General features: G+C 35.2%; 1 protein-coding gene across 4 annotated transcripts in view; it reads left to right on the forward strand.

Moving 5' to 3' along the window:
- The first annotated feature begins 3,228 nt into the window (after positions 1-3,228).
- Positions 3,229-18,448, forward strand: part of LOC134653412 (transmembrane protein 151B-like) — a 53,286-nt gene continuing 38,066 nt past the window's right edge. For all 4 annotated transcript variants that reach the window (XM_063508767.1, XM_063508768.1, XM_063508769.1 and 1 more), the window contains exon 1: positions 3,229-3,463. In XM_063508767.1, coding sequence (XP_063364837.1) covers positions 3,413-3,463 — 51 coding nt within the window. In that variant the 5' untranslated portion in view covers positions 3,229-3,412. The remainder of the gene's footprint in view (positions 3,464-18,448) is intronic.

The raw sequence follows: 18,448 nt of genomic DNA on the forward strand, positions 1-18,448 counted from the left end.
GTAATTATAATCAATTTGTATGTAATACATGAGTGTTATACATTTATAAATCACCAAAATGAGTAATGTATAGAAAACATGCTGCATGCCTAAAATAACCTTAGCATAAATATATGCTTCAGAATAAATTATTAGCCACTACAACTTTTAAAACCAAAGAAAAGACCACACAGACCACACTTCTCTATTTATCTTATACTCCATCTATGTGCCTATTTATCTTTGAAACGTTGGAAACGGTAGAAGTAAAACAAAACAAGATGTAGGCGTTAATCGACTTTTTTGATGATTGTTCTTTTGCAGCAACTTTCGGCTGCAAAGCGGCGTCCATGTTAGGTACGTTACACCACTCGTGTCTATCTATACATATTTTTTAGACTTGAGGTATATTGGCACATATTTACAACCATTGTAAAAAAATATTTTATAGGAAACCTGTGGTAAGAGCGTGCCTTCTAACAGATGGTTTATATTGATATGAACAGTTGAACACCCGCATCTTATCCGAGATAGGATGTAACTGACGTTTTCCCCGTTAGATTTCAGCTTGAGTCTATCCAACAGCGAGTGATAGGATCGCAATGTTACTATTACACTATTATATCATATTGAGCAGTATAAATAAAACTAAACACATTTTCTCGACACTACAAAAAAGTTTACGTCTGTCATTACGGTCATGTTACAGTACAATTTGGTGGTGACCATTAGTGTTCGCACTGTCAGACAGACAGATACAGATAGACAGACGATGATATAGTTTATTAAAGTGTAAACCAACCTTTCGCAATCCAACGCGACAACACAGCGAGCGTGATGGGCACCTTTGCGTCGGGGGCAGCCCGGAACGGGTTTTAGTAGGTAGTTATTTTTTATACATACATTTAGTATTTAGTAAACTATGTAATGAAGTTAATGTCTGATGACGTGATGACACTGTTGATGACTTAATAAAATGTTTCCGTTGATTTACATTTTATCCGTGGATCGCCATACTTCGTGGGCTAACCCTTTTCATAGATAACGTCACATATTTGTAGTTCCCAATACCTATTAACTAAATGCACACGATTCATGACATTTTGAATGCGCCCATCATAAATATTAGTTTACCGATCAATTGAGAGATCCCAGTAAGGTTTTATAAATAAAACCGAGTGATATTAAAAGCCACTCTTGCTGGAAATGAAAATGGACGTTATTTTCATTACGTCCCTACTTTCCGCATTTCTGAAGGACCTTCCGTTAACGAAGATGTTTTAAGGATTTAATAGACGATGCTACTCTGAACGCATCTTAGTGTAAGGCTTGAGTGGACGCTCGAGTTGGGCGTGCATAGGGCTTGCAAATATTCGAAACTTTCAGATATTCGAATATTCGACTTTTTCTGACGACGTATTCGAATATTCGAATAATTATTCGAATATTATAAAAAATAAGAAAAGGAACGAGAAATCGGTTTATTATCGTTTTATTCGAAAGCTTTTTTCACATATTGCTAAAACTAAGGATATTTGGCAGAAATCCACTTAATTGACTAGATTTTATCATCCTACTATAAGATGCACATTTATAAAAGTAAAGTAAAGTAAAGTAAAGTAAAACGCCAAACAAGTAAAACAAGTAAAACGCCAAAATTAGACGTATTTAATATTTCTAGATAAAACTTATTATAAATGCGTCGTTGCGTGAAATAATATACTTAACTTTAACCATCCAAACACCTAGGTAAGTAAGATATTTTTTTAGTAGGTAATTATTTTCCGATTTAAATTAACTTGCAATCACTCAGAGGCCTGTAAAAAGGCCTTCAATTTCATTGTATTTTGAATCTTTATTGATTTTATTTGTTTTGGCAAGTTATTATTCCTAATGGTCGGCTAATTATATAATATTGGAATATTCAAGGGAAAAAGTTTTTTTTTTTTTTTCATTTATTAAAGTTCTAAACAATTAAATGGATCGCAGAGTTTCATGTATCTTAACTGCTAAGCCAAAAATGGCTTGTTTACAGCTAGAGTTCGGACTAAATGCACTACATAGGTCCTTATGTTATAAAGTTGTACATATGTTACATTAAAGTTACGTTTTATAAAATATAATCATAATTACTAGATGATAACAGGTATTTTTTTACAGTTAGTTGAGTACTGGGTGGATTATTCGTCAGCTAAAGGTGCATGGTTAGATTACCAAGTTGGGCAGGTTTGGTATGATTAAATTTGAGAATTGCGATAAGTGGCAAGGTTTAGACTTCAAAAATTCGCTTAACGTACGCTTGTACTGAATAAACAGAATGACCCTGTAACTTAAGACTTACGCACCGTAAAAATAACATACTTTTTGATTTCGTTTTCTTTTAAATTGAGTTAGGTGTGTATTCACGAAGTCTATCGAGAGGAATACAGTAAAAATATTATTTCCTTCGTATTTGTGTACCTACCGTTCCTCAATCACTGTAAATACCCGGAAAACACACAGAAACTGTAACTACAGCGTATGACATAGATTTTTTTATAGTAATAAAAAATATTCGAATATTCGAAACCTGAGCGGCCGAATATTCGAATATCAAAACAGGCCGAATATTCGACAAATTCGAATATTCGAATATTCGAATTGCAAGCCCTAGGCGTGCAGCGGGGCGGGGCGTGCGGCGTGCATGTTAAACAAATACAAACGTATAGTAGCGGCCTTAGTGCACGCTACTCAAATCCCTTGGGAGCTCGACGCAACGCTGCACGCCCCGCCGAACGCTCCGCTTCGAGCGTCCACTCAGGCCGTACACTTAGGTAGACTTTTAGTTTTTGAAATGCCCTGTTCTACTATAAGTACATATATTCAACTAAGATCTACCTAGTTAGTAAAACCTATGTACATGGCCATAGTTTTATAGCCCTCAAAGCAGTCAACGGAGCGCGAGCATAGTTATACAACTCACTCGGAAAATATCCTAACGTATGACACTCTATCCATTCCCCTGGCAGATATCATCCACAATGCATGCAATAGTTCGGCCGCAGCGTGGAAACGTGGAAACCTCCCCGTCGCCATGGTTACCAGACGCTGCAGTGCTTTCTCAGCCCGCCCTCCGTCGCAGTGTGCGTCCGTGCCCCGTCCGCGCCGCACGGATCCTTCGAAATTCTTAATTCAAATTGTCATTTTCTTTTTTCGTAGTGGTATACTTTTTAATTGTAATTCTAAAAGGTTGTCAATTACTTTTTGTTTTTTAAAGTGTTAGAATATTGATCGCGGACCAAGGTCCTCAGGTTGTTGGCAACACGATGTGCGAGGGTCGCGTAACTTTGGACAGAGTTTGGATGCAGTTGATGTGGTTTCAGTGATGGAGATTTGTGTGTTGTGCTTAAGTCATGAGGAAATGCTGTTTTGGAATACGGATCGACTTTAAGACATGACGGCACAAGACCGAGGAAATATTTTCACAGACGACGACGAGGATTTGGTATGTATTTTATAACGATATTTTTTCATTTATAACACACTTCACACACGTGTCAATAAAATACAAAGAAAACTTGGTGTGAGCATAAAAGGGCACTCGAAACTTTTGTAATAAGTACGCGGATGTTTCGTAGTTTGTTTAGAGGGGTGACGGAAGTGGTGATCGATGGTTGTTTGTTGACTGAAAACTTTCCCACTCATGCGAAACGTCGAAAGCTATTTCGAGTTCCGCAGTAAAAAAAAACAAGAATACTGAAACGAACTATGTATGCCTTACCTAAAATTGTTTTGATAAAAGTGACAATTCAAACCATTGAGGTATATATTGTCTTCTCTGAGGTGCGGAAACATTTTGTTCGAGATGTCGTCTCTTGTATATACCTCAATGATTCGAACGTCTATGTTTGCTAATTTAATGGGAAATGATTACTACTAGGCTACTAGCTACGCCGTAGCAGACGTAGAGGGAATGATAATTTGTACTGCGGTTTATTTCATAATCAATGTTGTTCTTGATTTGATGTTCATTTGAAATAGGTAAATGTCAGTAAGTTCGTTTTACAAGTTCGAATCACTCGTAGATTTTATTACTTTTCTACACATACTCAGATTTAGTTGTTAGGAACCTATTGTTTAAGAATATTTGTAAAATTGTTTTCGCTGATATTAATATACAACTGTATTGACGTTGCACCTAAGTTAGGTAGATAGAACTTATTTATAGAGCAAGAAATCGACTCGTTTAGCTTTATGCCAGAGGAGTCACTTTTCTTTACATTAAATTAATTCTGTAAACAGTTAACGATTTACGATACTTTAAGTAAGAACACTATAAAATGTACGCTTTGTTATGTAAAAGTTTTCCCTGTCTATTTATTTTTGTTTTGAACCTGTAGGTACATAAATTGCAACCTGAGTATATCTACGGGTTAACCGTTAAATTATGCACCCTTACCAGACAGGTCGCGAAACAATGGCTAGGGTGGCCATTGCAAAAGCCTAAGCATTTTAAACCAATTAGTCCCATGTCCGTAACGTCTTAATGCACATACTACGATTTGGTTCTGAGAGTCAAGAGTGTCAAACCGTATTCCCTAGGCGGGTGCGGAGCGAACACGGAATAGTGGGTAAAAATAAAAGGCATTTTGGCGTCAGTGTCGTATCGAATAGCTTATGTAACACGTAACGCTGTCAATAAAGACAGACAGGCGAAGCCTAGTATTAGTTATGCGGGTACACCCCCAGCCAATAGTATGGAAACAACGTAGTTTTCTTTCATATCTCATGTTTCTATTATTGTATATTGTAACCAAAAACTTACATTAGGGCACCCCAAAAGATTAAAATTAATGTAATGAAGCCTTACCTACAGTATATTGGTAAAAAAGAAAAAAAAATGTTAAAAAAATTAAAAACAAATTACAAATAGGTAATTGTAAGTTGGATTGTAAAAAAAGTATTTCAAGATTATCATTGATTGTCTGTTAATCCACTTTACCAGTTGTAATAGTATCAATAAATTATAATGCAAAAACTTTTGTTACATAGGTATTTAGTTATTAAATATTATACTTATTGGATACCTATATTAAATAGTCACGCAATAGTCGAATAGGACCTAGTGCTATTTTCCTACTACAAACGTTAATAATATATCAAGTATTTCGTCCATAATGCATCCTCATGGACTTACAGAATTCAAATTAACTTAGTTTCATTTTCACGAAGATTGGATTTTCACTCACATGTCCAGTTATCAAACAAGAGTACATGTTGAAACAAGGGTGAACAGCACGTGTTTCGGAAAGGGTTGCAAGCGCAAATTAACGGCGCCCTGGGGACTGGATAGGGGAATTTTTCCCGGCTGGAATTTTGCTGAACATGGACTCGCGTTAGCAAATGTTTACCTGACGGCTTTAATTAGGAAAAGGGATTAAATTTCTTAGTTTATGTCGGTGTCTTAACATTATTTACATCGTGTCGTTTAAATATAGGTACATGAAAAAATACACTGTTAGATATTGCGTAAAGAATAGAAGAATTTATATTCTCTCTAGCCGTCTTAGATAACATAGAACTAGCTACACAAAGCATACCAGAGCTCGTCTCAAGGACATGTACTTTATATAATAATTTCTAACTACCGAGCGAGCGTCTTATGAAAGCGTTAAAATGTAATAATGTTAGTTGACCGCAAATAATGTTGAAAGGACTTGGATAGGTATATTAATTTTCTTTCTATCCATACTAATCAATCTCTTTTACTATACTCTTCTATCCATATTATAAATGCGAAAGTGTGTCTGTCTGTCTGTCTGTTACCTCTTCACGCTTAAACCGCTGAACCGATTTAATTGAAATTTGGTATGAAGATAGTTTGTGTCCCGGGGAAGGACATAGGATACTTTTTATCCCAAAAATCTCCCTTTAAGGGGGTGAAAAGGGGGGTGGAAATTTGTATGGGGAATCGTTGAAAAGCAGATTGGGTCAAAATAAGCTACCCAAAATTACTAACTCCACGCAGTCGCGGGCAAAAGCTAGTAATCTATATTATTAATTATACATATTATAATTATTAATTTCATTAATTATATAATATTCATTTCTAAAATACTAAGTTAAAGGTTCAAAACAATAATATGTCGTGTTTCCGTTTCAAAATAAAGGTGGTGTCGAGTATATATTTTTGCGGCTGTCTTTTATACGATTCAACCGATACGATTTTTTTTTTTCGATTTATATTTATATATTCATATGCTGTTAATAATTGGAGCACGCGGCTTCAATTGGCTCCAATCAGGCTTCAAACCACGAGTGCGGTCAACAAACTGCATTATAAATATACCAAAAGCATGTTGTGAATATTCGAATTTATCAGAATTTAAATAGGTATTTTTGCTTCCTGACTGAGTACTTGTAATGATCACTGAAGTAGGCATTTGTGACGTCGTGTCACTACCTAAAATAAAATAAGTATCTCATAACAGTCATAACATGACATAAATTAATGTTGCCTTAAAATAAAATGATATCTTTATGTCATCAATTTATGATTAGGTAAGTATATAATTAAGTAATTAAAGTGGGGATTAAAAGAAAAAAACCGGCCAAGTGCGAGTCGTACTCGCGCTCGAAGGGTTTCGTACATTACACAATTTTTAACAATGTATTTTTTCATGTATGAGTATCGAGACAAACCTTACTGGGCCCTTATTCGACATGTACAACTGTCAGATTTCGCGTCATTTGAAATTCAACTGCTGAAGTTCATTTGAAGTTCATCAAGTGCTGAAGTTCATTTGGTACAAACAATAATTTAACAAAAAACAACTTTGTTTTATTATTACTTTAAGGTTTATAATGGTTTGGTTTGGTTGTCACCTAACTGTGGATTGCTAATGTCAAATTTTGACAAGTAATGATTCCAAAGGTAGACTTGGTTCTCTATGACCTTCGGCACCATCTTGGAGTTTTTGACGTGCGAAAGGGTAATTTATAGCAAAGAGTAAAACTTTTTTTTTTCAGTACGTAAGTTTACATGAATTAATGACATCTTGTGAGCGATAGACCAACGAATGCGCTGTAGGCGATGCGGCGGCGAGTAGTGGAACTTACGTGACAATTTCCATCAATCAAAAAGGGACTACATTGCTGATGGTCGATAAAGGCTATTAATAATTGAATTTTAACAGCAAGAATGCCTTATTGACAAGCGATCTTTTTGTTGAACCCACACCTACACGTCAAATAATGCTTGCTCCACACATTCTCCTACAAACGCTCAAAATTGTAAAAAAATGAAACTATTTACTCATCACCTCTCTCAACTCAAGCCGCCTATTTCTAAACCACGTTAATAAACCACAAGTTGTACCTTAAGAGCCAACAGGAGCTGAGATTTAAATATTTTAGGTAAATATACCCGTCTCGCTAACGGAAGCGGCACCTAAAACGAATGCGATAAGGACAAGGTGAAAAATCCTGCGTAAAAATCTCAAATATCGAGGTTTCGTACTCGACTGTTTCCTCCTCCAAAACTTAACCAATCGTAACCAAATTTGGAAATCTAAATGATTATGAAATTATCTGTGTCGGACCGTTTTGCTTTTTTGGCTAATTGATATCAGTTTTGAATACCACGCCTCTCATTGCGGCATAGTCAATTAGGCCATTTTGGCCATTTTTGAAGGGCTCTAGCGCCTTAAAAAACAAAAATATCAAAAAAAGCAACACGGTCCGACACAGATATTGACAATATTAATCTGTGTTAAAAAAATCATTGCTCTAGCTTCAAAACCCACGAAGGAAACAGTCGAGTACGTTTGTATGGAGAAATGACCACTCCTGTTGGCTCTTAACACATTTCGTAAACCACATATTCAGAAAAGTCCGTATTTTATTACTAAGTGGAACATGAATAGCTTGTATTACTTTTTTGGCATAAAAATAATCTAAATTAGTCAAAATATTTTGACTAAATATTGCGCTACTGCTACCTACAAAGAGCATCAAAATAGTTGGTGACTGACAGGTCAGGCTCCGGTCTTGGTAAGTAATATAGTCAAATACAGTAGGTCATAAGACCTAACATTACTACCAAGACCTAAAAGTACCTATTGTTTAATATGTATCTACTCAGAGATGATTTTTAATTAAAGGAGATTAAATACATATATGTTATTCAACTACAAATAAAAAAATTAGATCTATTTCAGTTTACACATTTTTTTTCGTTTAATTTTAATAAAACATTAAAGTTTTTAAGCATTCAACTTTATTTAATTTTCTTCACTTTATTATTTTCTGATATTTAAGTAGGTATGGTGTTTCAGGTTGGTAACAGGAAATAAGAAAACCACACCTCTCCAAAAACTCTGCTGGTGATTCACATCTGTAAGTTTAAATATGAAATATGATAAAAACACTTAAATTAAAAACTTAATGTCTGGGAGACCGAGTTTTGCTCTGGAAACATATAATAACCCAAAAATGCGCGTTTTCCCAGAGATAAAACCTAGCTAGATCGATTTTGCGCCCCCGTAAACCTCCATATAGCAAATTTCATCTAAATCCGTTTAGAGCCGTTCCCGAGATCCCCGAAATATATATACATATAAATAAATAAATAAATATACAAGAATTGCTCGTTTAAAGGTATTAAAAACTTATAAATAAATTATTAGCCCTAAATCCTGGTAGTGAGTGTAGTGACCTACCAAGTGCGGTAGGGTGCCCTTCTGCAGGCTGGCCGCTTGCCCCGCTGGATAAGAATGCTGATCCGCATCATCAAAAGCATACAGATATAAAGCGCTTTGACAGCTCCTCATAGAGGCAACGCGCGCTAGGCCGCACGCCATAAATCTAAGCTAAAGTCTTAAATTCGAGATCATGAACATGAAATATTGTTCGCTATAATATTAAAATCATAGGTATTAGACCTATGATTTTACTATTATACCGAAAAGTTAGCAGGCGGCCGTGCCGTGGTCGTGATAGGTACAGCATGCGTGGACCAGACAAGCAAACCCTGAATTATGTCCCTACCTATTTTACTATACCTTTGTTCACCATTATGTTCACCTATGTATATTTACTCTTCTTTCCAAGATAATCATCTTTTTCAAGATGTAACCCGTATAATCGGGCTGTATAATTGCCTCAATTTTTTTACACAAAGTTGTATATAATCTTAATTCGATAATTAATGATGTTTTACATATTTATCATATACTATTTTGCAATTTTTTCTTGGATATTTGTACGTTGTTTATTTCGATTGACGATTACTATGACAGCGTTTTTTTTTTCTTTTTTGGCATTTACTACAGTAGCCAGTGTCATGTCGATATAAAAACACTTTAAAATGGAAAGGTTGAGTCCTCAATACAGTGACATTATAACTCAAACAAGAACCATCCAAAGGGGGGTGGGGGGAAATTTCGTTATCTGCCTCTCTATCACTCTTGCATATACGAGCGAAATTTAATGGTGGCAGATAACGAAATTGGTATCGCGGCCAAACCGCCTTGATTCATCAATGTTATATTTATTAGGAACAAACGTTGACTGCCGACTGTCCTATATATTATACTACTCTTTGCTGCCCACTTCTAGCGCTGGCGGTACACCGCGAAAATCAGTAAAATGCTGCAAATGGTGTTAAAGGTCTGAAAATCGGTACGATTGATCTTTAGGACATTTGAAACAATTTGACCCGAAGCGCCAACAAATAAAAAAAACGAGAGGAGTTATGACGTCATGTTTTTTTGTATGAAATAAAAAAAAAATGTTTAGAAACCTATCGTGTATGGTATTAAACGAAAGGGCTTTCTGAGCCAATGCTAAAAATATATCACATAGTTACATTTCAGTCATTTTGTTTAAATTATAATAAAAATAGTTTTCAAAACATACCAAGTTTGGGCTTCTCCAGATACAATACCATAATTTTTTTTTGTAAAATATACCTCAAATTATCCCTAATATCCTCATATCTAACCCTAATAAAGCAATTTTGAAATTATTTACATTTAGGTTTTTTTTTTTAATTTTTCAATTTTACAAAGTGTAATAATAGCCCTGCCGAATTACTCAATACGAGTAATAATGTCATTCGGGTAAAATAAGAGTATTGAAACTTGCTTTTTCTACTCCCGTACTGTTATTTGTCATTTAAAGGGTCGTGCACACACCTTTAAACCCCTAACTTATAGTTATCAACACAAGTCTTTAGTCTATTCCCCAAAAAAATATTTGTGCATACACGCAGTATCTTTTTGGCACTTTTACGATACTTCGTGTAATCACCACTTAAAAAATATTGTATGGAATACATTGTTTCCAATCTAATTTTAATTGTCATTTCTGACAGATGAGTAAACCATATACATGTTTTGGTTAATGGTACGATTATGTTCATCTTTATAGGGCTGTATCTCCTAAACCGTGCGTCGTAGCACAAAAATAATCAAATTTTCGATCCCCTTTGAAACTCCTAAGTAATATTTAGAAAACACGAAAAACAAAAAAAAATAAAGATTTTTTTTTATAGGGTTGTATCTTCTAAACCGTGCGTCGTAGCGCAAAAATATTAAAATGTTCATTCCTCTGTAAGAAACCCTAATTAATATTTAAAAACAAAACACAAAAAGAGATTAAAAAACACAAAAAAAAAACTTTATAATGCTGTATCTCCTAAACCGTGCGTCGTAGCGCAAAAATAATCAAATTTTCGTTCCCCTTTAAGAAACCCCTAAGTAAGATTTAAAAAACACAAAAAAAAGAAAAAAAAAAGAAAAAGAGGAAGAAAAATATTTATAGGGCTGTATCTCCTAAACCGTGCGTCGTAGCGCAAAAATAATAAAATTTTCGTTCCCCTTAAGAATCCCACGCACTGAACAACCTATCACATTAGGACATGAAACAATCATCATCATCCATTTTTATTATTATTTCATTGCATTTCAAAGTAAGTGCTTGGTCGTAGAAAAAGTATTGTATGCAACGTTGTTTAACTGAGTCAAAAAATACTAGTGGCGTCTTTATTAACAATTTTCGGTTGTTGTTTGTTGTTATTGTTGCTCACGCCACTCGCCTTTTTTGACCTCTCTTAAACAACAGTTGCATAAAATACTATTACATGTTCCTTTGGTAATATCTAAGCTTTAAGTAAGAAAAAGTTCTGATGAGTGGGGGGTGGAGAACTCGGGAAAGGGGGGACGTTAAAGGTGAGTTTTTTCGGTTAATTCTTTCTTAATTATTACATAGACAATTTTTACTACGACTTATAGATTCCGAGATATAAGCGACTTTCTGAAAAAAACCGTTATATATTAATTTTATGCTTTCTTTTTAAATATTTAATTGAGAGATTCATAGATCACACTATGTAAAATTGAAAAATAAAAAAAAACCTAAATGTATATAATTTCAAAATTGCTTTATTAGGGTTAGATATGAGGATATTAGGTATAAGATTAGAGGTATATTTTACAAAAAAAAATTACCGTATTGTATCTGGAGAAACCCAAACTTAATTGGTATGTTTTGAAAATTATTTATATTATAATTAAAAAAAAAATACTGAAATGTAATGATGTGATATATGTTTGGAATCGGCTCAGAAAGCCCTTTCGTTTAATACCAAACACGATAGGTTTTTAAACAATATTTTTTTATTCCTTACAAAAAAAGATGACGTCATAACTCCTCTCGTTTTTTTTTATTTGTTGGTGCTTCGGGTCAAATTGTTTCAAATGTTCTACAGATCAATCGTACCGATTTTCATACCTTTAACATCATTTGCAGCATTTTACTGAATTTCTCGGTGTACCGCCAGCGCTATATAGGTATACTTGGTCAACCAGATCTTGACAGTAGAAAAAGGCGGCAATTTTGAAAAATGTAGGCGCGAAGGGATATCGTCCCATGAAAGATTTGAATTTCGTGCCTTTTTTTACTGACATGATTTGGTTGACCAGCTATATACATATTATACTACTCTTTGCCTACGCCTTTGTTTTAAACTTTTTTTTAACAAGTTTTCACAGACAATTAATAATTTGACATAGACACATCAAGGCGGTTTGTTTACAAAGGGGCCTATCGGGAAGTGCGAAAATCGAAACTCAGCTATTTGCCTCTTTATCGCTCGAATATGCAAGAGTGATAGAGGTTAGATAACAAAATTTCTAATTTCTGACTGTATTTTTCTTTAAATATTTTCAAATATAGCGGGTCAACCAAATCTTGTCAGTAAATAGGAACCAAAAAAACTATACTCATCCTTTTCTTTTGGGTGCTAGTACTAGTGTAAGACAAAGATAGTATGAATCTCTCTGTCTATGTTTGAAATGGAACAGTCCTTTGACACACTATATAATTAAGTTGCGTTGTTTTATCACAAAGTTAAAAAGACTTAAAAGACCACTTGTCTGTATCATCACCATCAGATCAGCTCGATGGTAACCATAAAAATATTGTATTGTCACCCATATTACATATTATGTACTTATGTAAATTTTCAGCTTCATTGAACACCCGAGAAGTGGGTCAAATCTAGACACGCGGTAGCGTGTCCAGCCAAGTTCAAAGAAAAAGGAACTGGCGACGCAGCAACCGTGTGTAATATTACACGAACCATTTCGAGCTACTTTTGACCCCTTCACAACTTGAAACCTACTTAACCTACACACATGAAATTTGGCACATGTATTCAAGTCCCTTAGCTTGTTCAAAATACACTATTTCATAAACATAGCTCAAACTGTTATTGATAAATTAACCTTTAAAAACCGGCATTTTTGTGACTGACTGACATATAGATCAAAAACCTAACCCACTTCCAGGTGACCTAGAAACTTGAAATTTGGCATCAAGGTAGACTATTAGGTGTATATAGAAGGAAAAATGTGAAAATTGGAAATGATTGATATTTTGATGGAAAAAAAATAATAATTAATACTTATAGACCAAAAACCTAACCCACTTCTAGATCACTTAGAAACTTGATATTTGGCATCAAAGTAGACTATTAGGTGCATATAGAAGGAAAAATGTGAAAACTGGAAATTATTGATATTTCGATGGAAAAATAATAATTAATACTTATAGACCAAAAACCTAACCCACTTCTAGATGACTTAGAAACTTGATATTTGGCATCAAGGTAGACTATTAGGTGCATATAGAGGGAAAAATCTGAAAACTGGAAATTATTGATATATCGATGGAAAAAAAATACTTATAGACCAAAAACCTAACCCACTTCTAGATTACTTAGAAACTTGATATTTGGAATGAAAGTAGACTATAAGGCGTATACAAAAGAAAAAATGTGAAACTGAAACTTTTTGACAATTAACCGCGCGTTAGCGAGGGTCTCCTTTTCAGCTTAGGCAAACTGCTTTCATGATGAATACTATAGTAATTTCTGTACAAAAAGTAATGATATCCCAACAAAAACATAAATGTGAAATGAGAGCCAAGTTCAATATTGAGAATATGTGTCGTTGTTAACTCGCCGACAAAAGAATTGAGATCTATATGGGTGCCAAGTTCTGTGCTGTGTAGAAAATCCTGAAATTATAAAGGATTTGTCTTGGCTAGTTTTTACGTATAGGCATATAGGTAATATATATTTTTCTGTTAGTTTTTCAAAAACTTGGTTTGTTGTTAAAAACTAGCCAAGACAAATCCTTTATAATTTCAGGATTTTCTACACATTTATGTTTTTGTTGGGATTTAATTTGCATGATTTGATTGGAACCACATTGGAACAGACAGACAACCAACGGGACAGATGAAACTAAGTAAAAGCTTGAAAAAATGTAGCTTTTTCAATTTCTATTGCAACTTCAGATGAAAACGGGGTTTCTATTGTTTCCCAGATAGTTTTAAGCCATAATGTATTGTTTGCTCGAATTTTCGTTAGTCATAATTCATTTGGTTCAGAAACGCGTCACTTTTCACGATTGCCATAAAACAAATCTAACCTAACCTAACCTATCTATAGGATAACCTAACTAAAATCTTGAAATGTTAACGGTTTCAGTTTTATGAGTAATGATAATATGACAAACAATACATTATGACTTAAAACTTTATGGGAAACAACGGGACCCCATGAAAACGTCCTTATTGAAGCATAAGGACCCTTAATTTATGGAAAGCCACATATAACAACCAATTCGAGGCTACTAGGTGGCAAAATACGACTCAATACGAGTAGGTAGGTCAAATACACGAGAGTAAGGATTTATATTTGGCCAAATATTCTTGTGACAAAGTTATTCTTCCTCGCGTTATCTCGATTTTGCCACGGATCATGAGAACCTATTGTTCGCTTGACAATTAATCTCAAGGATTGGCGTAGGCACTAGTTTTTCCGAAAGCAACTGCCATCTGACCTTCCAACCCAGAGGGTAAACTAGGCCTTATTGGGATCTGTTAGGCTGTTAAAGTTTAAAGTTACCTACTCGTAAGTCTCGTAACACAACATATAAGTTTCACATAACAGAATTACTTACATATATATATATATATATTATGTACCTAAACATATTACTTTTCTAAAAAAAGGACTGAAATCTAGTGCTGCGAAGAAACGGTATTTTTGTTCGGCTTTTTTGTTGCTATTTGGCATATCCATACATGGTAGAAGAAGTAAGTATGGAATCCTCCTCCGTTTTGCGTGGTCCGACGCACCTGGCTGGGTTTTCGCGATTTTCCGTCAATGTCTGTCAATACCTTATTTCTTACGAACACCTAAAATAATAAGTTTAAAATTAATCTCAATGTCTCCAGTTTGCTGTTCATTCAAACTGACAAAATCCAAATTTCTGAGGCAATATACGACCGCTGTCTTATATAAGCCATTAAAATTCGTCATGAATAACCCCACGTTGCGTTGTTATAAATTTAATTAAATAAATAATTATTGTATTTAATTTATAACAACTAATTAGGCATAGCGTCCAATTTAGAATATGACACAGGCACTAGTTCTTACGAATTTTACCTTAATTTATTAATCAAAGGACCTGAGGTAAAAGTGAGAAGAGGTTAATAAGCAGATGCACCAGCTAGTCGCCGACGCTCCGCTTCCCCCGGGATTAGCCCTTAAGCCTGCACCTAACAGACTGGCTCATAGGGGGCTATGAGCTTGCTGTTGCGTCAATTTTCATTTTTAGAAAAAAAACTAGTCTACTAACTACTAACAACACAATAAATGCTTATTTTGCCGCATTCTTCACTATCTCTCCCTATTTCACTGCCATCTAACCCAGAGGACAAAAATATAGCTTATTGTGGCTACTGGCTACTCCGTCTTCCTCATGACTCATGATATTTTACTTCACCATAAAGTAATTGGTGTAATATCAAATGATATTTTTCACACAAGTTACAAGAAGTTCATTGCTAAGAGCCGGGGTTAGGACCCACGACGATTGGTTTAAAATTTAAACTTTATATATAATTTGTTACCTTTATTATACTAAATCTGTTTTCTTTTTGACATTTAGTGGTATATGTATTGCTGTATGTTTATTGTCAAGTTTTTTTTAATTCTGGACATTTGTCATATATTCGTTTTCATGATAGATCTACACCAACGCAACTGCATGTCATGTTCTTGCGGTTTATTTTTATAACGCCAAGATCGAAATTTGACTGTTAACTCCATCTTGCGTCGAGTAGAGGAATCAAAAAACTATAGAAAATAGAAATGCAGTTTACTCTATGCCATAGAATCCCCTTTTAAATGTCATAAATCCAAACATGGCGGCCATACCAATAGACAACCAAGTCTAGCGATGAAATGATTTGTTTACATGAGATTCACTGACAGGTGACACACTTTACCTATTCGACAACCCATGATTGTTCAGATTCAAATGAACTTCAACATGCGACGTCAAAAGTGGCATGTCGAATAAGGCCCCTGGTTTACCGATACTTTTGTAATTAAGTTTATATATTGTGTTGTAATTGCCTGAATAAATAATAATAATAATGTGAAATGTGAGTGAAATGTCTATAAAAAACCCGTAGGGGTAGCATCAAAAACTAAGTAATTAAGTCCGACTCACGCTTGACTGCACATTTCTAATAGGTTTTCCTGTCATCGATAGGTAAAGAACTATTTTGTGTTTTTTTTTTTCAATATTTTAGTACAGTAGTTTCGGAGATAAATTTCCCATGTATCTAAATGACTATTCATTGACCAGTCAAGCTACCATGTAGATTCAGGGTCAACAAGCAAAAAACGCGAGCGAAGCGAGCGCGAAATTTTTTGTGAAAAAATTGTGATAGCGTGTTAAAAAGGCCGGGCTGGGCCTAAAAATCCGAAGTTCCCTAGTGAGGCGAGCTTTCATGCGAGGTCGAAGCCGTGCTTCAGGATAAGCTCAGCTAGAGCATAGACGCCAACCAATGTCCATTGTATTAAAAAGCGAGACCGCAGGCCGAGCTTGGCGCAGCGAGGTTGTGGGAACACACAAAGGCTAAGCTGAAGAAGAGGAGATTTGGAAGACAAACCAAAAATTTCGGTAAAAAGTGAGGCTGAAGGTCGAGTTCAGAAATCTCCACATTACTTAATAAGCCCGAAGCGTATTTATAACCAGCGCGGTGAGCTTTCATGTGAGGCCAAGCTTCTGAAACAAATGTTTATATTTGTTAAAAAGAAAGCGACGCCGAAGGTCGAGCTGTAAGAAAGCAGCGCTCTAACACGAACCAATCGTCAAATGTACTCAACAATAATATGTGTCATATGTACAAGAGTTACTCGGAGGGCCGAAGTTCCATTGATGAGGTTTTAGGCCCTCGGGAGCCTGAAATTCGAGCTCTACATTACAGACTTTAAAAGCTATAAAATAACATAATTTACATAACCATCTAATGATTGTGTGTCTGAGAAACTGATATTGGACATTAACTAAAAGTAGGTACCATAAAACTTTTTTTTTAATTTGGGCATATGTAACGTAGAAATGTAGGTATATTATTATTTACCAAGTCCAGCCCCCTACTAAATAACTATGATTTTTAAACCGGGACAATTTTCTTATCGGCCGGGACGCCGGGACACCATGCTTCAAACCGGGACATGTCCCAGCGTACCGGGACGTATGGCAACCCTACGTTAGGTTTATCTTCATACCATACACTACATACTCGTATCTGGGGCCACGGCAGTGCCCCGTGGCCCCAGTGCCAGTGGCACGGCCCCGCCAAAACAAGCAAAGCGAAGCGCAATGGCACTACCTACCTTTTCTCGAAACGCTTCGTCGTTTTTTTGTCCTAACTATTTATCCTAAAATTACCAAAAAAAATTGAGTTACTCACAATGAGCTCTTTCATTTGATATGTAACAAGATATAGTTTGAAAAACTTTATTTTTTAGCTTTCCAATTTACCCCCCAAAAGTGGCTCCCATGTTTAAAATTCATTTGTTTGCGTTACATGGCCGTCTTTGAGTCACAAACTTGCATATGTGTACCAATTGTCACCTTAATTGGTCCAGTAGTTTCGGAGAAAACAATAAAAAAAAACCGTAGGGGTAGGGTCAAAGACTAAGTAATCAAGTACGACTCACGCTTGACTGCACATTTCTAATAGCTTTTCCTGTCATCTATAGGTAAAGAATTATTTTGTGTATTTTTTTCAAAATTTTACACCCAGTAGTTTCGGAGATAAGGGGGGGGAATGGTAATTTTTTGCCTATTTTCTTGAATAACCGCTAAACTATTTATTGTAAAATTATAGAAAAAAAACCCTTTTGAGATTCTTACAATCTCAAAAGACGTCAGATACGTAAATCCCGGCCGAAACCCTCCTACAATTATACTTACAATAATTCTGGTCAACTTTACTGCCCCACCTGCGATAGAGTTTTTAAAAGTAAGTTCGGCTTTGCCAGCCATATCAGAGCTCACGCTCGTAATTAGCTAGGGTCGCCGTTGCCGATTACGGCATGGATAACTATATATATATATATAACACGATATAGTTAGAAAAACTTTATTTTTGAATTTTCTCATTTACCCCCCAAAAATGGCCTCCATATTTAAAATTAATTTATTTACGTTACACGTCCATCTTTGGGTCACAAACTTACATATGTGTACCAAATTTCAACTTAATTGGTCCAGTAGTTTCGGAGAAAATAGGCTGTGACAGACGGACGGACGGACAGACAGACAGACAGACAGACAGACGAGTAATCCTATTAGGGTTCCGTTTTTTCCTTTTGAGGTACGGAACCCTAAAAACAATATTGCACTTAATGTAATTGCTACACGAAGTACAAGACGAAACTTGAGCGTACTTTAACGAACCGGATCGTGCACATGTAACAGAGTAACAGAGTAACAAACAACAGAGTGGAACAAGGTCCGCGTTTTGCACTACCTACCGTTACCAAATACTCTGAAGTAAAGCCCTTTTTGCGTGTAGTTGTGTACAGTTAGCAAAAACGCATAAACAATAA

This window comes from Cydia amplana, chromosome 13, assembly GCF_948474715.1.
Source record: "Cydia amplana chromosome 13, ilCydAmpl1.1, whole genome shotgun sequence".
NCBI lineage: Eukaryota > Metazoa > Arthropoda > Insecta > Lepidoptera > Tortricidae > Cydia > Cydia amplana.